The sequence below is a fragment of the Ornithodoros turicata genome, unplaced genomic scaffold (genome assembly GCF_037126465.1).
Source record: "Ornithodoros turicata isolate Travis unplaced genomic scaffold, ASM3712646v1 Chromosome42, whole genome shotgun sequence".
In the NCBI taxonomy this organism is placed as follows: Eukaryota; Metazoa; Arthropoda; class Arachnida; order Ixodida; family Argasidae; genus Ornithodoros; species Ornithodoros turicata.
In genome coordinates, this window is record NW_026999372.1 from 1,032,282 (window position 1) to 1,055,412 (window position 23,131).

General features: G+C 46.2%; 1 protein-coding gene across 1 annotated transcript in view; it reads right to left on the reverse strand.

Annotated features, from left to right (window-relative positions):
- LOC135374083 (uncharacterized) overlaps positions 1-23,131 on the reverse strand; it is a 165,648-nt gene that overhangs the window by 136,415 nt on the left and 6,102 nt on the right. Inside the window, exons 4-7 of the mRNA XM_064607080.1 lie at positions 15,457-15,613; positions 13,277-13,410; positions 11,317-11,476; positions 8,412-8,536 (exon numbers count right to left, since the gene is read on the reverse strand). Coding sequence (XP_064463150.1) covers positions 8,412-8,536; positions 11,317-11,476; positions 13,277-13,410; positions 15,457-15,613 — 576 coding nt within the window. The remainder of the gene's footprint in view (positions 1-8,411; positions 8,537-11,316; positions 11,477-13,276; positions 13,411-15,456; positions 15,614-23,131) is intronic.

The following is a 23,131-nucleotide window of genomic DNA, read 5'->3' on the forward strand; positions in this document are numbered from 1 at the left end:
CTCGGGAGACCTGGACTCGTCCGCCATCTTGGAATTTCGGGGCGCCACCTATGGTTCACTGGAGTCGCGAATAGACCTTTGCGATCCCAACTAAGCACCCGTTCTTCGTTTGTGGGGCGATGCAGTGTTGTTGTTGTTTTTTTTTTTTGTAAATCTATGGCAACGTGGATCAATGAGATTTGCAGAAATGAAAAATTAAAAAAGGGGGAAAGAAATAATATCAGTTGTGAATGTTAAACCGGATAAAGCTTTATTATTACACGAACTCCTCGTTGGCGTTATCACAGAATTATGGGCAACATTGGCGCAAAATGGGCTTGCCAAGATAGGCAGCCCATATTGGTCCAATATAGAGCCTGGTTGCGCTCCTCATATTGGTCCAGTATTGGCAATCTTGGCAGCCCATATGGATCCAGTATTGAACCAATAATTGAGCCGCAGCACTGTTAAGCTCAGCGCGTCTGTGGCGCAAGTCCCAGCCTCCATTTCCAGTCCCAGCACATTTAAGCAGCAGTTTCGGGACGAGTTCCTCCCCCTAAACTATGTGATGCGTATGCGTGAAGAGCTTGCAGCCCGAACGCAGCATAGTGATGAGAGCCTTTTGGAAAACGTTCGGGCGATTCAGGAACTGTATGGGGGACGAGCAGTCTCGTAGAGGAAAAAGAGGAAGCGACACGCATTCCCGTCTTCTGCCTGAGCGAAGAGCGATAAGAGGCAGGTTACTTCGAACCGTGCTGTCTTTTCTGATAATACAGTGGCCTCGGTCCAGCTTGCCGATCGCAAGATGGCATCGTGGTGCGCGTTCACGGCAAATACGCTGCAGGTTTGGTGGACACCGGAGCAGCTGTTTCCCTGATCGGCGACACCAATCCACGATTGGTGTCGAGGGCGGAACATCTCGGTACGGACGACCAGAAATCGCCTAAGGCTCGGCTGTGATGTCTTCGACCGTCGGTGGATATCGGGTCAGACAACGCTGTGTTTACCTCCATGGAGCGGCTGGAGCAATGATCCTGGGGCGCGACTTCATTATCCGTATGGGACCCATTCTGTACCTACATCGCGGAGGATACCAGCATGCATGGAGCTGTACCTTCTATCCATTACTGGAGTGGACGACCCCTGGTGCAGGGCGACTGGCCGCGGCGAAACCGGGAACCGACTGGCAGAAGCGATCAACCAAAGCAGCAAGCCGCTGGAGTACCTCGCCTTGCTGGACCATCACTGCGCGTTGGTGCATCACGGAACAGAATACCGAAAGCCTATAGTGGCAACTGCTGCCTTGGATGAGGGCCTGCGAGGATTTCCAGCTACCTCGGGGCAACGGGAAATGCTGAAGCAAGCATTGCTACCATTGTCATGGATGTTTACTGAAAAACCAGGTTTGACCGATTACTAGGAACAAGTCATAGACACCGGCGACGCAAGGCCTTGGAGATAAAATTATCGGCCGCTTAGCGTTCACAAGCGCAAGTTGCTCGATGCTGCGCTTAACGAGATGATCGAGACGGGTGCTGTGAGACCCCCCCCCCCCCCCGCAGCCCATGGGCCTTTCCGCTGGTACTGGCTCCGAAGAAAGATGGAACCGTAAGGCTGTGCGTATACTACCGTCGGTTGAACGAGGTGAGCCTCTATAGGCTCGATCATGTACACGATGGGATCAGCCCGTGTGTTAACAATATCGGACTGCAGTCAAAGATTCCTGCAGATACCGATAGTACCTGATGATAGAACCTGATGTCGAAACGACAGCATTTACCTGTCATAGGGGACTGTTTGATCTCGTCCGGCTTCCGTTTGGACTATAATAATAATTGGGTGTTTACGTCGCGAGACAACTGAGCTTCCGTTTGGACTGCCGAATTCCCCGGCTAGTTTTCAACGAATGATGGACGAGGTTCTCGGCGATGCGAAGTACAACTTCGCCATGGCCTACATGGATGACGTAGTAATTTTCTCACGTTCATTCCAGGAACACTGCATCTGAAGCAGGAAGCATCTGAAAGTGGTGCTGGGACGCATGCAAGCCGCTGGGTTGATGGTTGGGTCAATCCTCTAAAGATGTAGTTGGCAACTAACCCAATCGACCCGCTCAGGTTTACGGTGGAGTCCGGCATGGTCAGGCCGGACGAGAACGAGCTGAAGGCTATCCTAGACTAGCCTTGCCCGCAGAATGTAAAGAGCTTGCAGCGCTTCCTTGGTATGATTGGATTTTATAGACAATTCATACCGAGGTGTTCGGATATGACTGAGCCATTAACTTGGCTATTGTGGAAAGATGGGCGCTGGTCATGGGGGGAAGCACAAGATAATGATTTCTCCGCTCTGGCGGAAGCGATAGCGCAGATCACCTGTCAGTATCTCCCAGATCTTAATCGCCCATTTGTAGTGCAGACAGACGCGAGTTATTATGGACTAGGTGCTGTGTGTTACAACAGCGCGAAGGTGAACTTCGGCCTGTGGCATTTGCAAGCCGCACGCTGACGTAGCCTGAACGAAACTACACCGTGACGGAGAAAAAACGTCTAGCTATCACGTTCGCATGTATCCGAATTCAGCGAAATCTGCAATCCAGACTGACCTCAGGCACTCACCTGGCTGAGTAGATTGAAATATCCCGCCCGAAGACTTGGACGTTAGAGTCTGACGTTGCCACGGTACGACTTCTCGATCGAGTATCGGAAGGGGACCTCTAACAAGGTGGCAGATGCGCTGTCTCGAGCACCTCTGCCCATGGAGGACGTCGTTACCACGCACGAGCCCGTAGTTGCGGTTGGACAAGCCGGAGCGAACAGAGAGGTGGCGAGGGGACACGTCGTCAGCAGGGAGGACATCATCTGACACACTTTGCAGAGCCTCACTTAAAGTCAACTTTAAGAAACGTGAGTTTTTGAAACATCAAGTTACCTTCTTAGGGCGCGTATTTGATGGCTACACAAAGGCAGAAAAAGCAGAGTCCGTAGCACGGATAACTCAGCTTGCCAAGCCACACAATTTCCACTCGCTTCGTGTTTTTCTTGGTCTGGCTGGACACTTTCGGGCGTTCATCAAAGACTACGCCAGGAAAACAACGCGCCTGACTCTTCTAACCCAGAAAGACGTACTTTTTGTAGGGACAGCAGAATGCGAAGCTGCGTACAACCAGTTGGTTTCTGACATTTCCTCCGATCCAGTCCTTACGCTGCCAAATTTTAAACTTCCCTTACAGGTACATACTGACGCGTCATACTACGGAACCGCAGCTATACTCTGTCACCGTAACTGTACCGCATCTACTCACCAACAATTGCATGTCATAGGATAGTACTCCTACACCTTTACTAAAGCTAAACCCAACTATTCTGTGACTGAAAAGGAAACACTTGCAATCCTTGTGGCCTTCAGGTACTTTCAACCTTAACTGGATGGGAGAAGGTTTCACCTTGTCACAGATAGTGATGCCCTTACGCATCTACTTCAGACAGCACGACCGAAAAACCGGATAGCGAGGTGGATATTAGAGCTCCAGCATTATGACTGTGAAGTCATACATCGTCCTGGATGACTTCTCCAGGATAGGGACGCGCTCTCAGGGCTATCGCACAACCACAATGTTGACCATATCACAGTATTCAACACATCGCAAGACTTAAGCTTCAAAGACGGCAAGTACTTGGTTCCACCGTCACTACACGCACCACCGTCCACCGTCGCAATTATTTCCCTTGATCACGACACTCCCCCTTGGGGCGACGGATTCTCCCGTACGTATGCAAAAATTAAGCAGTGCTTTACTTGGCATGGAATGATGGCACATGTAAACTAATACGTCCGATCTTGTCATATCTGTCAACTCGCAAAAGCGAAATTTTTTCCTCAACCCTATGTAATTACACTCTTCAGTGCCCTTCGAAGTCGTCCACATTGATTTTGCCTAGATCCAGAAGAAGTCAGAGAGTACGAAGAAAACTCAGTCCTTCCGACTGGCCATCGACCAATGCACACGGATGACTGCAGAGCGAGTGGGAAAAGAAAATTCGCACACCATACTAGCCCTTTTGAGCCGACGCATGTTTCAAAACACCAAGACTGCAATATCCGATAACGCTTTCAAGGCTTAACGGCTTTCAAGAGCAAGCTCCTACAAGACTGGGAGAACCAACGTGGCATCACACTCAGATATACATCGCAATACCACCCTGCGGGAAATGGTCTTGCCGAACGAGCAATCCGGGATGTCAAACAGTACATCATGTTGTACCCCGAGTTCCCGGGAGGCTGAAAATGTTGTCTTGAAGCAGCCGTTTACCACCACAATAGATCGGAAACAGCAGCGCTTGGATGCTCACCCCATTTTGCGGCTTCTGGTGGGCAACAGTGCTCCATGCAGACAAGCAACTTGATATCCGGGACGGCGTACATGAGAAATGCACTACTCCTCGTGAAGAAATGAGCTACAGACAATCAATGAAGATGTCCTACGATAAGCGCCATTCGACCAAGATCCCTGTGCTACGCGTAGGAAACCTGGTCATGGTACGCGAAGGTACCCCTGGTAGGGCTCGTGCTATCCACGGCCCTTACACCTTCCAAAATACAGCTCGCAAAAACGGAGTGCTCATTGTATAGGTAGCGCCTTCCGGACATTCTGGATGTGCGGCAGCAAGTAATGCCATCCTCTACCATCTCAGGAGAGATGAAGCTCAACTGGGAGAAAATTATAAGGAAACGGCGCCGGGAGGAGGAGGACAAAGAGAGGAATCGAGGTTGAGAATAGAATAGGAATAAACCGTTTCAGACAGCAAAGTCTTACATCTCACATCTAATAATATATGTGCTTGCAAGCGAGGAAAATGAAATGACAGAAACTGAAACTGAACTCAGTTAGTCTTTTGTGGAGGAATGCAAGAGAACACAATTGGTACGAGTCATCATATGAATTTATCCTCTATTTTCAAGCATCATGAAACGATAATACAATTTATAATATAAACTGCTTTAGAGTCGGATGTTTTCAGGTAAAACCCCATACTACCCCAGTTTACCCCCAAACAGGAGGTAAATTGTAATCGGGAGTAATCGGGTTTAACCCGGTTTGTACCGGTCAAATGCAATGTTTTCTGCCAGCGTCTTTTGTTCCAACCGCTCAATAAGTCATGGTGTGACGGCGATTCGGCCCCGTACATGCAGCGAATGCTCAAGAATGTCAACGAGAGAGAAGCAGTGGACATCCTTCACATAGAGGACATACCCCACTTGATTCACGTAACAGTGGCAAAGGCGATCGCATCAGGATGCGTGGTCGACTTATAGCAGATCGTCTTAAAGGCGGGTGCCCTTTTCAAACACAGCAATCGGCTGTATCAGGAGTGTCACGAGCTATGTATTGCCAATGGGATAGCACACTCAGACATAAAAAGCCACCTCTTATTGTACCTCAGCGCTGGTACAGAGTTTGTGTATCGAGAACGCGGTCTTGTTTCTTTGTTATGTTTTCTTTTTTTGATGTGGTCATGTGGGATTAAGATCACGTGTGTCGTGCTTTTGAGTGTAATAATAGTGCAAGATTCTGAGTCTTACAAGAGGTTCATTCACGAGTTGTATTTAAGTACTAACTGAGACTCTAAAGCATACGTGGGCAATAAGAGGCTGAATAAAATACAATAAGTACAGAGTGTTCCCGCTAACTATGGCTAGATTTTTCATATTTGGACATTTTTTTTTCTCGCAGTCATAAATGATCCCAATATGGGCAGGAGCAACTAGGGCACCAGCCTAAGTCGATGTATTCATTGAGTTTCGTTAATTCATATTTTTAATATTCGAGATAGAACCTCCGCGGAAACGCAAACATTTTGCAGCTCCTATCTTGCTCTATCGCAACGGCATAATACGTATTAGAAGTGTGGACCTTGACAACAGACAGAAGAAAAAAAAAACGAGCAGTTTTTTCTTCCACTTTTTCCTTTTTTTTTTTTTTTGTAGCCGGGGTCGGTACTGCCGGCATCCCAGACGTTTCAAGCACATCATAAAGGAAGAGGTCGCGAAAGTCGTAAATTAATTCGTTTCGATGATGCAGCTAAACGCAGCATGCAGTGGAGAGAATACGACGCTGATCAGACGCGACAAAGTTACTCAAATCAGACATGGAGGCGCTGACACAGTACCGAATTGTAATTCATCGTACGCTCTCGCCTTTGCATGCGATGCACAAAGACAAATATTTTAATATAGCACCGTACTAATATTACACCTTTGTACATTTTAGTTAATAGTGACTTCTTCTATTGGAAAGCTTTCGTGATTACGGCTCGGAAAGCATGATAAGGCTGTCGCTTCGAAGTGGGTGACACCTCATTGCAAATCCTGTATCTGATAACCACCCTTAACGTATCGCGTTCTTGGAGCTCTCGGGATGTACCCCCCCCCCCCCCCGAAAAAAGCAAAAATCACTAAATAGAGTCCCGGTTATATCTACACCTTATGAATTGAACTAGTACGTTCAAAGATGAACAAAAAATATAAATGTGTTCACCAACAAGTAATGTCAATTTCTTAAGCAACAATTGTACTGCTAACAGGTAGCATGAAATATATGTACTGGATTATTTTTTGAAATACTCAATTGACTTCTGAAAGATTAAAAGAGTGTGGATAGAAGTTTTGTCATGCTGAAGCGGAGCTGCCGCAGAAGAACACAGAGTTCAGCGTGATGTTCTGAAGCCCTTTCATAAAACACTGCCCACCTACCCTCAGTCGATAGGATACACATAATGCAAGAACGGCTGTCCATTGTTGCTATGGCTTGATTGAATTATGGCGAGGTTGGCTGTTGTAGCAGATATCTTTGGTATAAGTTTTCGAATATTTTGTACCATACCCTTGAGTTTTTGTACATTTTGTACATTTTTTTGAACATTTTGTACCATGCCCAGTAGCTCTGGCGACACAGTTTACGACAGAGTTGTGGTTGCTCTAAATTCAGCACACAAAAAAATCATTTCCTGTCGTTATTATCGGCGGTGAGAGTAATATGGTGCTGAATACGAAAATACGTGTTAATAGGCTTATACAAGCAGCTTTATTCAGATCAAAATCGCCGGATAATCGAAGGAGCAGAATTTGAAAAATCGATAATTGAGAATTGTCGTTAGAAAAACAATGCAGCTGAGGCAACAGTGCTTCTCAAATGCTGCGACCTTTAAAACAGCAGTCCGGGAACACCGAACACCGAAGCTTTTAATTGTAATTGAATGTCCGATCACTTATCGCGTTTTTACGCAAGAAACATGAGCGTTGGAGTAAAATATCGCGCCCGCGCTCGCGCAATATAGTAAGTCGATTGATTTTCATGTATGCAGAGACCTCTCTCCTACTATCGTGGAAGACACGTGCGAAACGACAGACACTTCCGTCACGATGTGAAGTTGTACGTTTCGTCCACTTCTAGGGCTCGCAGGTGACCTGAGCAGCGATCGGACACCGACACCTGTCAATGTGACGGTGGCCGCCTGCACATCGCCTTTCGTGCGCGTTGTTCTGCTGGGAGACGCGAGCGCATCGGAGACGGCTGCCTTTTTCTTTTACTGGACATGACAACAGAAATATCGCAGTCTGATCAGTCTGCCACAAGTGAATTTTCTGCCGTTCTTCTCGCCTGCACGACAAGGATATGCAGTGCGAAGAAATCGGCAACTCATGTGGATTGAGGGCAGCACACCCTAAAAGGGAACAGGGACGTGCAGGTGCAGTGGGAGTGAAAGTTCCGATCGTTGAACTAGTGAAATAAATTGCAGACAGAAATAACGCACTTTGTTTGCCTTGTTCTCCAGGAACGAGGAGAGCCGAGTCATGTTGCATCGCTTTGCAAACACGAACAGCTAACCTGCGTAACGCCTTATGTGAGACGTTGACTCTCTTCGGTTGTTCGACAGAGAGAGAGATTATGCGTTTAACGGGGATGGTTGGAGACGTATATAATGAACAAACAATAGCTGTAAGACACGATCGCATTAGCATTATGAGCGTAATGCTTAATTGTTCGTTTGTAGTTCTGTTTAATGCCTGAAACCAACAGAACATAATGAATAGCTGTCAGCAAGGAGCATCCCACGTCAGAAAGACGAATTTTTCGTAGCGAATAAGATTACTTTTAACGTTTGACGTCAAAGTCAATGGGAAGTGGCTTGTGGGTCGAGCGCGCGTGCCTCCAGCCACGGGATCGAGTTTATGAAATGAATTGTGCTGTCGATTTTTGAGTCGAAATAATTTACGAGAATGAGTTTTACACACTGCTTGACGGTTTTCAGCCGGTCAAATTTCCTTTCCATGCTCCTTGTTGCAGAAGAGCACAGCCCGTACAAATAGGGCTCTGGCCAACAAGCAAAGAAGTGCCCATTATGCCCCGATATTCTTCTGGTTATTGTACTTACAGACCCACTTGGATGTTCCACATTCAGCGCGTACTTGCTCGAGGAACATTTCAATAAAATCTGGATCACTGCATCTGTCATGTTTGAGAAATCGCGGAACACAAGCCTTGTTGTATTCCATTTGACTGGAAGAGGTAGAAAGTGAGGTAGAAAGGGTAAGTAGACAGGCAAATACGAGGTAAAATACTGAGCTAAGAAATTGTCACATTGCCATTGATTGGGTCTCTTAGAATAAGGCGCGTTCAGGGAAATTCAGGGAATAATTCGGGGAAAGTCTGTGTGCGGCGCAAGGATTTGACTCATGGGATTTCTGTTTAACAATGTTACCTTTGCACAATAGCGGAGCCAGAACGGACTCGAAGGGCGGTGACTAGCTGGTACATGATTGCGAGAGGACAATACCCGAGACAGGTAATGGACATAGACACACAGAAAAGTTTCCAAGTTTCACATCCAAGTTTAATAGACGACCAACTATGTATTCAAAAATCTCCGAAGGGGTTGAACATGAATAAGAAAATAATTGATTATGGAATTACTGCGTGAACAGTTACTTGAGGAGTCCTCGCAAGCGGGCCTTTCTTTCCACAAAATAAGGGTTCGTGAATATATGTGTATAATACCTCAATATCTTCAAGTTGTGTCCATTACTTTGGTTCAAGTCATTCAAACCAGCGTCTGCTTTCACCTGTTGCTTTCCACCTGTTGCTTTCAACAGGTTATTGCAAGCATTTTGTGGTCAAAACATTTAGATATAATAATGGACGTCATGCCGTAAACGCCTTAGCAAAGCAGCCCGTTAAGCTCGGTCTGACCCCAAGAACACACTGTCATCTGAAGGCTTATCCTCACAGTCCCGCTTTCTGTACATTTTGCATTATCAACTAAATAAAGATTACCAAAGATTAAAGGATATTCTAAGAGCACATTGTATGAACAGGGGTGTCACCCGCAAGAAAGTCAAATCTGATCTTCAAACCGTCCGTCCTCATCGTGACTGTGTTGCACGATATGGTATACACAGGATGTCCTCGGACCCTGATTATGGACAAGTTTAGGACAGTGTGATGACACATTAGGGGCGTAATCTAGTTTCGATTAATTGCTCCTTATTTGTTTCTTCCACATGCTCAAAGATGATAAATGATACGAAACTACAAGCAGTCCCGATGTCTTCTGTTTTGCTGATTCGATTCACCTTGGTAAAATGCCGCAATTTAGCCGTCTCTTTCTTGTATTTTCCATAACTGACAACGAGCGCGGCGGTTTCAAAGAGAAGCAGAGAGAAATACAAAATACAGAGAAAACTCTTGAGGGGCAGTGAGTCCGAGAACCCCACTTTCAAAGGTACTAGAATTCCGTTCTGAAGAGAAAATACATATATACTACGAATACCGATATTACAATTTTCTGCTTGTTACACATCCCTCCGTAAATTCGAAAGTCCTGTTCGCCTCCGACACAAAACGAAGTGTGCGTGGTCCGAGTTTATTTAAATTACGCAAACGAACAATACACAAGCGAGGAACTGCTTGAAGCATTAACTCCCCATCGATGCATAGTCTATGTTTCTTACTGCCTCTGGTTCGATACAGTCGGGTAAGACATTTGAAAGTGCGCAAGACAGTCAGCAGTGCGACAGAATGGTTTCTCTGACGTTTCTCTGTTTTCCGCGATAAATGCTCAATGTATCATTGCAAGTTTTTTTTTTTCTTTAGGCAGATAAATCTTACACGGTACCGCTCTTTCTTTCTGACAAATATCACTCGCCTCTAGGCTTGTCCTAGACAACTAAGCTAATGTGTCCTCAGTGGTTCGGCTTTTTTAGCAGGTAAACTGAAGAAATAGCATATGCCATCTTCCTCGGACCCAAGGGACGTCTACAGGACGTACCTGATGACTCTTCACGAAGAATCGGCGAATGTCATCCTCTGGATGTTCCGGGATGCATGTTGAAGGACAAGAACACGATGACACTGTGGGGAGATCATGATCGTGTGCCCTTGTGGGGAAATGACTGCATGGTAGTTTTTATTCCCCCTGGCTGTGGACCCACAACGCGCATGAACCTTTAACGCGTCATCTGTAGCCCCTTAAATATCGTGTCAATTATGAGGACGCTGACTAGTAGGACAGTCTCTCTTCGACATGTCGGCACATCACGTTCTGAGGCATCACCCTTCATGCTTCCATCGCTGCACTTTCTATCCTCCTACATTTGGACAACAAGATTGCGTTCTTCAATGTTTACAAGTTCAGCAAACCCCCCCCCCCCCCTTCAGTTTTCTTCAGCTTCTGATGTCTCTGCTACAAATCGGCGCAACACGTTTGTCTCCTGAAATCGGTGCGTTGTCTGTTGCATCCCGTTTGAGCGTGGTTTGTGTTATGAAGGCTAGAAAGGACGGTTTCTGAATGACCGTACTCGTAAACAGCAGATCAACACTGAAAGAAGCCTCGTGAACTTGTCCCGCATCTCAGTGAATGCAACAATTCTAAATCTATTTACTCTGAAACCCGTGTTTTCTACAAAGAGAGGGCCACTTGGCGGACAATCCTCAGGAAAATTAGGGCGATAACCATACGTAGTAATTGCGTAAGCAACCCATTTGCTTGTTTGAAAGATTAAAAGTCGTTTAAAAGGTCCTGCGTCTTGCTTTTCTCATGCACAATCGGTAAGCTCAGTCGCATTCATGTCCCCCCCCCCCCGCCCCATTGTCCTCTCAAGTTTCTCGGTTACCAGTCGTTCATTCAAATAGCGGGTGTAGTGCAACGTACGCGAAATACGTGAGGTAGACTTCCTCTAGCAGTGAGTGGAACGGGGTGAGAACAGCTTTGATCCCCATATTCATTATCACAATGCGGCTGCGCAACCTTAACGTCCGCTTGCACGTGGAACAGCGCTTACCAGCAACGTAGTTTGTGCACCTGAGCAGGGCTCAAATCCCTAGATTGTAGGTCTGCACGACGTTTTGGAGCTGGGGTTTCGTGCTCATCCGTATATTTGTAATCGCAAATTTTCATCGCGTTGGATAATTGTTCGTCATCGCACTGTGGTGCAGGGACACCTGAAAACGAAATATGTGGTATAAGCAGAGTGCCCCAACAAACATGCGTGAGGAATGTAAGAAGAGACTGTTCTTCCTAGACCGTTCTGTCCCAAGCATCAGTGGCCCTCTTCCTCCCAGGATTTTCTAAAATTATTTGTGGATCCCTCAAACACCTTTTAGTCAACCTTACGTCAACTGGGGGCTGGTAAAAGGGAAGCTTCCGTAGATCTGGGACCAATAGGAGGAGACATCGTCCCGTTCACTTCCCTGTTCTCTCAAGCATATTGGAATTCGTTCTCAATCTTAGAATGTCAGGCGTCGATTGGAATTGGCGAAGAGCATGTATCTTATGCTGTTGGGGTATCGCCATGTTAAAGTGCTAGCGCCGAGGACGACAGCAGCATAGACAGCTAGCGAATCTAGCAACATTTTTTTTAACACAGGAGCGACACTCTCCCAAGCTCTGGGAAACCACATCCCTCTGCTCAAAACTCCATAGGCCGAAACGCATGGGACCTTTCTTCCCACACCGAAACACCGCACAATCGTGAGCCCTTGACGACGTCATGGTCATGACCGTGGCGCTTGCGACTGCCCGAAACGCAAGGGACATCTATAGAGCAAGAGATCCGACGTGCAACGCGTACCATTTTTTTAAATACTATATACATTTATAATTTTATATTACATGCCCCACCAACAACAGATGTCGCTTAGACAACTCGAGAATTAAAATTACGTTGCCTCCAGTAGCCGATTCATTCATGAGCAATAACTGGTCGGAATGGAGCAACAGTACGCAGAGAGCAATCTCGCCTGGGTGTGTATTCATCCAGCAGCCTAAGATGCCTTAAGATGGCTAAGATTAGCTTTTCCTGGTTCCTCCCTGTCTTAGGTTGGTCCTTTTAATTCATTTTCCTCCTCTTTTTCTTAACTCGAGAATTAATATTTCTTTGCCTCCAGCGGCCGTCGTGAGCAATCACTGGTCGGAATGGGGCAAAAGTCTCGCGTGTGTGTGCCTGGTCCAGCAGCCTAAGATGCCTTCTGTGACCTAACTGTCCTACATTCGCTTGTCCTGGTTCCTTCCTGTCTTAGGGTGGTCCCTTTAATTCCTTTTCCTCCTCTTTTTCCTACCAGTCAACCTGTTAGGCACGTGAGTTGTCTCGTGAAAATTAAACTTCTGCTGGTTTGAGTGGTTCATCCCTCTAGTTGTGTTCAGCCTCGCACTTTTTTTATATTACGCACAGAAAATTTTCTGTGATCTCTTCGCTGACTCCTGACTGGTTGCTGAAGAACAAGAGATGCAAAATTTTCGGACATTTTGGAGCGCTCGAAGAAAAAAGAAAGCATTTCTCTGTTTTTTTGTTTTTTTTTTAGAAAAATTTGAAAATATGGAAACAAACGCGGTTACTGCTGAGTCGAAGCATTGCCGTCCAAAGCACAGCATACAATGAGCTACTGCTCATCCTCTAGGCATAAATGCTGAGCAGATCATCCCATGGGACAGCGATAGGTAATTAGAACATCGTGTCCACTCCGACTAGAACTCCGACATTATACGGTCGTGATGGCGATCGCTTGAAGCGGCCAGACGGAGCACTAAGTTGATGGTTGTTGGCGGATTAGAGGTGCCTAAGGCATTGTTGGCGGGTAGGAACCCATCAGAGGACGAACTTTCACATTTTTCAATTTTGTCGCCGGGAAATTCTGGGCTATTTTTCCGGAGACGAGGAAAAAAAAACGATTTATTCCTCAAAATTTCCGTTTTTCCCGGGGCTTCGCATCTCTATGCAGAACGTCACTTTCAATAACACCCACCTGTACAGTCCCACTTGGATGTTCCACACTCGGTTCGTATTTGCTCGAAGAACATCTCAAGAAAGTCTGGATCACTACATAAGTACTCTTCTTGGAGTATTTTCGGAACACAATCCTTGATGAATTGCATTAGACTGGAAAGAGTTGCATGCAAAGACGAGGTAAATTGCAGATATTCGTAACGTACTGAGGGCTAAGAAATTGTCATATGGCTATTGATTAGGGCTGTTAGAATAAGGATGAAGGCGCGCTGCGCAGGAGAGCTGAAAAAACCGTCTCCCTCTTTCTCTCTCTCTGCATTGACTACGTTAAACGTAAAACCTGATAATTCACGGTAATGTCAGTGTGTGTGGCGCCAGGTTTCCACCCCCGACTCATGGGATTTTCGGTTAGCGATATTACGTTAGTACCACATAAGAGTGGCTTTCTCATAAATTATTGTGCCTGAAAGAAGTAGAAGGGCGGTGACTATCTGGTGCACGACAGCGACAGGACTCTCTGAGATATGGAGTAGACATAGACACACAGAAAAGTTCTCTCACACAGCAAAAAGGTTAATTGACGACGAACTCGTACACATTGAAAAACCTCCGAAGAGGGGGAACACGAATAAGAGGGGGACTGCTTACGGAGTTGTCACGTGTTTTTCTTTTTTCTTTTGAGGGGTCACTCTCGAGCGGCCCTGTGTTTGCACAAAAGAGATGTTCATGAATATATGTCTATAACGCATCAATATCCACGTGTTGTATTAATTACGTTGGTTGTAGTCTGTCAAACAAGTGTATGAGTTTTTGTTTCAGTAGGCTATAGCGAGGATCTTACGATCTAAATATGTGGACATCACAGTGGAGGTAATCCCCCCCCCCCCTCGCCAACCCGCTGGCCCATTGACCTCGCTCGTAAAGGACTGAATGGATATTTTCTTCCCTCGTGCCCTCAATTCGCATGAACCTTTAACGCGCCAACCATAACCCTTTCAATATCATGCCAATGATCAGTACGATTCCCAGAAAAACAGTCTCTGAACTCTTCCTGAGGAACTTTCTTTTATCTTTCATACTTCGTTGGCAGGAGATTGAATTTTCAGTCATTCTACATTTCGACTTCAAGATTGTGTTCTCCACTGTTTTTTAAGTTGGGCAAACTGTTCTCTTCAGTTTTACATGTCTCTTCTGTGAATTAGTGCAGACCGCTTGTCTTATGTAACCATTTTCGTTGATTATGGTATCCCGTTTGTGCGTGGTTTCTGTTATTTAGGCTAGAAGGGACGGTGTCCGAATGACCATCTCTGTAAACACCAGCTTAACACTGAAAGAAGCCATATTCCCAGCGAGCTTGTCCTACGTGAAAGGTGAAAGATGAAGGTCCCTGAAAAGCTTAACCAGCTCTAGGGCTGGAACCCACACCTTCTGCATCTCTGTGACTGAAACAACCGTAAATCCCTTTTCTAGGAAACCCGTATTTTGTGCAAACAAAGGGCGCTTGCCGAACAACCTTCAAGAAGACTATTGAAAACCATACGTGGTAAACGCCCAGAAATTCCTCGATTATTCCCCCGCTTTTGAAGTTTATGAATATACAGGGTGTTTCTTTTTAGCTCCAATGCATTTTCTTAACAGGGGGAGCTGGCTTAGGAAGCATTTAGTTTTTTCATTGGATTACTCGGCAGGGGTGCTACTAGGAAACCGTATTTTTTCCCCAATTAAGGGACTAATTAACATTGACTCGAACATTGACAGTAACTTGAAGGAGCACATTGCAATTGCTATATTAAAGCCTGATCTCCTCGTGATCCGCTCAAACCGCTGATGAAGCACAAAAGTAATCTCAGCGTGTGCCACAGACCTAACTATTTCAGCCGTCTGCTGGGAATGGCTTTCGCTCTGTTTGAGAAAACTTTTATTGCTGAGTGTTTGTGTTCTCCGTTTCTCCGGTGTCGTACGTCTTGTTACAGTGCCTCCGGAAGCGCTGGGGCCGGAAACTCAGTCACAGACAATCCCTCTCATTGTCGCTCGTGCTTCTCTGATACTCGTCCATTCAAACATCAGCTATCGCGCAACGCAAAGGAAGTACTCTAGGAAGACTTACTCTAGCAGTGAGCGGAACGGGGTGCGAGCAGCTTTCATTCACATATTCAATGTCATAATGCGGCTGCGCAACTTGAACGAGAAATCGCTTACCAGCAACGTTTTTTGTGCACCTTGTCTCGGCCCTGATCTCTCGCTTGAAGGTCTGCACGACGCTTTGGAGCTATGGTTCCATGTTCCTTTTTATATCTGTACTCGCAAATGAGTTTGGCGTCGGGTAAGCCTCGCTTGCACTGTGGTGGAGGGACGCCTGAAAACGAAGTATGGGGTATAAGCAGAGTGCCCCAACAAACATTCGTCAGAAATTTAAGAAGAGACTGTTCTTCCTGGACTGCTCTCTGCCCCAAATACCAGTGGCCCTCTTAGTCTTCCAATTGCTTCGGTATCTAAATTTCTTTGAGGATTCTACAAATTTGACTTAGTAGTATATAGAACGAAGTACTCTGCGTCAGATGGGAGCTGGTCAACGAGAAACTTCCGTGAATCAGGGGCCAACGCGAGGATATTTCGTGTCTGAAAATACCACTGCGTGGAGTCGCTCGTCCAGTACCTCCCCGCCCACATAGTCCCTTTCTGGTCCCTGATCTCTCAAGCACATTCACATTCCTTCTCAGTCTTGGTACGTCAGACGTCAAGTATATTGGTACGCGACGAGTATATATATCGTCTCTTGGTGGTACATGGCAAACCAAAAGTGCTAAAAGCGAAGAATATACAAACAGCAGAGACAAGAAGCGAGTGCTGCACACGAATGGCACGCTTAGAATATATGTAAAACTACATCTGTCTATCCATGACTTGAAAACCCGAGACGACGTAGGGACGAAAACAGACACACACAAACACGGTGACGCCCCTACCTCGTCTCGGGTTTTCAAGTCATGGATCGCCACCACCAGCTCGCTTGCTACCTAACTTTCCTTTCGTTTACATCTGTCTGCTCCAAGGCCCAAAGGGCGAAACTCGTGGGAACTTTTCTTCCCGCATGAAAACGCTACGTGCACATGGCGTCCATGTCAACCCCATAGCGCGCACAAAACGCATTGGACATCTCTAGGGCGAGCGACCTGGAGTGGGACGCGCAGCTGGTTCTTATATTTTTTACAACGCATGCCCCACTTATGACGGATGTCTCACGGACACGTCAAGAATTAGTATTGCCTCGTTGCCTTGTGTGGCATGCTGAATTGATGCAGTCATGACAGAAATCAATGATCGGAATGGGGAAACAACACTCTCGTCTCGGTGCCCCTATTCACCCAGCCTAAGACACCTTTTCTGATCTAACTGCATTACGGTGTTTTTCTTCCCAGTTAGGGTAACGTTGGGCAAGATGATACACCGAGCAACGTCAACATTTTTTGCTCGACGCCGCCTCTCAGAGACGCATTGCCCCATGCGCTTGAAACTTTCCTCATAGGTGGCTCTGCATGTCCGCTTTATTGCACGCGAGAATTGGTATTTGCGTTGAAGAGAAAAAAAAATTGTTTACTTCTGCCTGGAATGTAAAGACCCAGAAAAAGGCGCGATTTTCTGTAGTCCCTCTTCTTGTCATCTGCGCAGCAGCGTATCGCAGGTTTATCCTGTCAATGTAAGTCCAAATCCTATTACTTTATTCATTCAACTAGATATATGCAAAATATGGATAATCTCGGTTATCCGGCCTTTAATTGAAGTATTAAAGCATCCGGTGGTATCCACGGGGCAAGACATGACAACTTAACGTAATTTAGACGTAGCGCAATTTGAATTTAATGTAACTTAGAAACTATTAGGTGGCCTTATGCTGGTTACTCAGAGATTCCTCTTTTGCATACTGTCTAGAATTTTCCTGTGTACTAGAATGTTTGCAGAAGCAGAAGTGCACTCAAAAGTGAGCCACGAGCGACACATCAAACTGACGGTGCCTTGTTTGCAAAGGACGGTGGAGGGAAATGGCACCAGGTTCTGTCTGGTTTTATCGCTCGTCATGTACGGGGTGGGTTCAAGGGGGCCGTGTAGGTGCTTGAATTAGATCTAATTCGTATAGTTCATTACCACGGCGTGTCTTATCTTGCCACACGCGCTGCATTTTTAAATTTCTTATTCTGCGTTTATTTTAGAACCTATTACGTGAGTTCTGATTTACAGATCAGAAGCTCTATATTTGTCAGAATGTGCCCATGGGTGTTTTTAAAGAAAACACACGAAACATAAAAAAAATCCATATTCAGTTGCTAATTTCTGACTCATCTTGCCCTACCTTACCCTAGTCCTATTTCTCTTCGCAGTCATGTTTAATTATATGTGCTTTCTTGTAAAGATTAAACTTATGCAAGTCTCACGTAGTCGTCTCTCTAGTTATGCCCAGGCCAGGGTTTCTTTTTCTTTATTTTTTGCATTATGCAGAGAACACTTCCTGTGATCCCTGCACTAGGTTCACTCATTGGTCCATTATTGGACCCATATGGGACACCAGGATTACCAATACAGGTCCAATATGGTCTGCCAATATGGGGCCAGTATGGGAGTCCAACCAGGCTTGATATTGTCACGGATGAAAAACAGACGAGCGAGACGGCGAATAATCTGCGAACACTTTATTCAGCTGCTTAGCTGGCTAACACAAGAGCGGGAGCTCTTGGACAGAAACTAAGGTAAAGGAATAATGCTCGGACTGGGAGCTCACAAACTTTTATACACAGCGGCGAACATTGTAGAAAGCCCGCGTCGGTGGAGAGAAGGAAATACAGAAGCCTCTCCAAGGTCGTCGGCCCGTCCTTGAGATTCATGTGAGCGAAGGAGCAGATGGAAGGATCGCTTGCCATGTAGCGCGACGTGTCGCGGGCCCCAGCCCGTCGTTCGACGGTTGCCTGTTGTTGATGTTGCGTGTGGTTGCCCCAAAGACGATACGTGGCAATATTAGACCAATATGGTCTCCCCATATTGGCAAGTCCATTTTGCGCCAATATTTCCAATAACGTCAAAGGGGAGCCCGTGTAATAATAAAGCATTCTCCGGTACAATGCCCACCACTGCTATTACTTCTCTCTTGTTTTTGCTTTTTTCATTTCTTCAGATCTTATTGATCCACGTTGTATAGCATTACAGAAACAACACTGCATCGCCATAAAAACGAAGAACAGATGCTATGTCCCACTTGCTGAAGGACCCGGGCAGTCCCACGGAATTGCCAATGCCAAACATCCCCCAGCAGTCTTCATTGGGATCGCAACAGTGTATGGACCAAAAATTTCTAACTCCATCCTAGAGTACAAAGGAGCGGAACACTTTCGTGATGGTGACAGACATACACATCAGAGACTCACACTGCCTGCAGTAACTTGAAAGCACCTCGCGTTATTGAAGAGATATCCGTTCCTATCAAACATTGTGTGTTCTACTTGACCTGCTATAATTCCGTTATCATAAGAGGAACCAGCGACATTTTAGCCCGAATCAAACGTCCGAACCGAGTGTGTGTTGTGCATGGGCATTAGTTGTAGGACGCGTGATTTCGCTTGAACGCAAACGCTGTCAGTCGGTTCGACGGATTTGCATTGGCCTCACGAAGAAAAATGGTGGCTGTTTGCAGCAAGTGGAAAGTTTAGCTGTTGAGTTCTCGAAAGATGTGTATCCTCTGCGGTTTGTGCAAAACAGAAGACACGTGCTGGACAAGATGGCCGACAAGGAGGTGAGCGCGCACATCGAGCAGCGTATTGTCATGAATTTTCTCGTGAATGAAGGCGTAATGTGATCTGGAATTCAAAGAAGACTTCAGGCTCAGTATGGCCACGATACACTTAGAAGCAGCAAAGGGTTTGAGTGGCGCAAACGGTTCCGAGACGGCCGTACATCAATGCAGGACGATCCCAGCCGGGGCGGCTCAGTGGCCAGTGTCAGAGTTCCTGAAAACATCCAACTTGTGGAGCGCCTGATCCTCAAGTACCAAGGGAAAACATGTCTCGAACTGGCTCGTCTCGAACTTTCATGTCTCCAACTGGCTCGATGGACGGACCTTTCTGTGGGAACGTTGAACACTATCATTCATGAACACCTCCAGTTTCGGAAAGTTAGTGCCCGTTGGGTCCCGAGGCAGCTCTCCGTGTTTGACCGGCAGAGAAGACTGGAAATCTCCGATAGCTAAGGTACCGTTTCGACACTGAAGGACAGCCGTTCCTTGATCGGATCATGACGTGCGATGAAACGTGGGTGATCCATTTCACTCCTGAGTCTGAACGCGCATCAAAACAGTTGAAGCATCCGGGCTCGCCAGCTCCCAAGAAATTCCAAAGCACCCAGTCTGCGGGTAGAGTCATGACCACGGTTTTCTGGGACAAGGCTGGCGTTGTTCACGTTGATTTGCTGGCCAGTGGTAATGCCATCAATAGTGCATAGGCGCTGAAGCAAAAGCGGCCGGGCCTCATCACCAGAGGAGTCCTCCTCCTACAGGACAGTGCACGCCCTGTACCAGGAACTTGGCTGGGAATTGCTGCCACATCCCCCTTCCAGTCCAGACCTTGCCCTCAGCGATTTCTATCTCTTCGGGTCACTGAAGGCGTTCCTTGGGGGCCGCCACTCCAGCTGCGACGATGAGGTCAAGAATGCGGTCAAGAACGCGCCGATAAGGACTTCTACGCTGCTGACATCCAAGTCCTCGTGAAACGCTGGGATAAGTGCATTAGTGCAGCTGGAGATTACGTTGAAAAATAAAACTAATTTCTCGCCTATAAGTTCATTTTACTTTTTCGAAAAATGGTTTGACTTGAACACCTCTTGTATATTTCCAAAAGTCCTGGAAACAAAAAGGAAAAAGAAATAAACACATTTTCGTTGTGTATTTTTTTTTACTTTTGTGGTGCTCCCATCAAGTCATCTGTCCTAATGGTCCCATCAAACCGCTAAACCATTGGTCCTATTGAAGATGTCGAAAATTACAATACGCATATTGGTCTAATGGTTCCATTAGGACTTGCTCTGATGGATTTTTCGATCTGCCATGAACTCGATGGCGTCAGGATGCCTTTCAACTGGACGAGGCACATTTGTGTAGTTTCGCCCGCCAAAAAGCGCTGTCCACAACGTTTGTGAGGACTTGCGACAGTAATTCACACCGTCTTGGTAGCTACCGGCGTTGCGATGAACATCTAAGGCGATGCCTATATTACTAGATTCCTATAGTAGTTTTTGAGTTCTTCTCTTTTAGAGTACATTGCGGCATAGTGTTGATGTTGTTTTGAATGTGAAGAGCAGAGCACTCGGCACATTTCTTGAGGTAGATTCTCTTGAATAGTTAACATTCTCCTGGTTCAATATTGTTCACGCTGACTACAAAAACGTTTCACCACACTGGAAATTTATTTTAAGTGCGCTGTTTGTGAAGCCTAACAGTAACGCTGCGCGTTGTACTTCGATGCTTGAAACAGAAACTTACATAGAAGTAACCAAATAAGTGTTTATGCTGAAGAGAAAGGGCAGCCTACTCGTCTTCTAATACTACTGATGCCACTACATCTTCCCTTTCTGGCCTCGGACTCCCATGTGCGCAACAACTGAGCAAACGCTACTTCTCGTGTCATTCTTAAGACCAATCTCATCCGACACCATCGTGGGGCAAGTTTACAAGTTTTGCCTACTGGTCGACGTTTATACTTACAGTGCTATACTTTCTTGTTCGTTATTTTTACACGACTAGCGCAAGCTACACCAGTGCGACGAGAAGAAGCTGAAGATGATGAACGAGCGAGCATGAGAATGGGCATGTGTGAGAGCACGGGAGCTTCTCCACCACATGAGCTTCTCGTAATGTGCACACTAACCACGATGGAGATTGTGACCACAGCAAACCATCGCTAAAGCTCACTTTGTTAGCCTGAACGACTCGTTCAGGAGTCTTGCGCAAGAGCTCGTGTCGAATTACGGGCGGAAGTGATGCATATAACACGCGTTATGGGATAACGACAAGTTGAAGTTCAGACCCGAGCTGTCACGTCTCGTTACGTTGCATGTGCGCCACCAGGACTGAGTATCGGAGTAGGAATCTTATCAGAGTTCAGATTTATTTGACAATGACAATATGGTACAAGAGGTTATAATGTACATACAGGGGTCCTATAGATCCTAATCGCACGTTTCAAATATTTCGTGTCACGGGCCGGCTTGTCTGCTCTGTACGGTTTTTCGAATTTAATTCGTAGTGAGTCTATGTTGAATATGAAAATTGAGGCTCGGGAGTATCGGGGATTCTACTAATATGCAAAGTGCATATTAGTAGAATGTTTACAAACCGATATCGTTGGCTTCCAGGGGGCGGTGCCCACATACCGCAATAATTTGATTTCCTTTCTTCTTTTTTTTTTTTTTTTTTACCAAGCACAACTTGAACTCGCTGAGTCCTTTGTCGCACGTTCCGCTTTCAGAAGTTGTGCTGGGTGCTAGTGGTGCTTTGCGAATTCACTCAATGCGTACCGCGAAATAGGCTAGAAGCACGCGCTTATGTAGCTCTATCGCAAGTTTTACGCCGATGACCTCCGCTTTGAAATTACGTGGGCGGAGGCGAAGATAAAGAGATTGGCAAATGTTAAAAATGGTTAAAATGGTCCAGAAATATGATGTCAGATGCGACCAAATGTCTCCGATATAGGCGCAGCATACAACCGTCTTCTTATATAACGATCAATGAGAAATATGCCGAAGCATAAAATTATATGCATGAGACACGAAACATTGAGGTTTTGGTTGAAGTGCCTTTAAGTCACGACATAGGCGCCGACCGCGGGGGGGCGCCGGGGCCCTTGCCCCCCCGGAACATGAACTAGGGGGGCGCCGCCTCCCCGGGAAGTCCCGCTAAGAGACTGACACCAACCTTTGGGGCTCGGCGCGCCCGGGTCAAAAGAGCGAAGAGGCACAAACCCAAAAATGCACCTTGCAATTTGTAAAATGTGTATCCGCCCACCATACTCATTATCACTGTAGAAGGTGAGACGAAGAAACAGAGGATGACACAACACATAGCCTGAATTTCGCCCAAAGCAATCAGATCAATGAAACGAAGCAGTCGAAAAGGTACCAGCAGCTGCCAGTGAGGTGTAACGGTAGGATCTTCGGAATGCATATTCGTTGGGAGCGGCTTCAACTCCCACTGCTCTATTTCATTGACCATATTCATTATTTGCGCGCATTTCGAGTCAAACATCGAGGATTCAATACATTTTGTTCTTTTTGCACTTAGTTTTCAAAGGCGTAATGCCCTCAGTTGTGCACATGTTCACTGACTGTTTACGTTCTCTGTTTTTCTTTTGTTTTGCTTTTTCTGTTCTTCCTTCTTCTTACTTCTATACCAGTTCTGCATACATCATAGGATCCCGCCAGAGTGTGTGATTCTTCAGTTTTAGTTTTGTGTTCTTCATTTTTCTTTTCCTTTTCTTTCCTTCTTTCTGTTTTCTTATTTTCTTTGCCTTTTTTTACTTCCCCTTTCACTGTTTGTTTTGGAATAACAAGCCGACATCCATCTGGCTTACCTTTCCTTTCTTTTTTTTCTTAATAAACATATCCCCCCCCCCCCCGCCAGAGTACTTACTTCGCGGTGCGCCCTTGCCCCCTCCGGGAAAATGAAAACTCTCCGCCTCTGAGTCACGAGACCACTATGATCATGAGCGACGCCACAGTGGTCTGTTTGCGGAATAACTTTGCCCACCTGAGAGTTCTGTAACCTGCGTTCGTCGCGCTTTAAGCAATCAGCGCACGACGCACTGTGTTTAACGTCCTTCGCTTAATGCAGCCTCTCGGA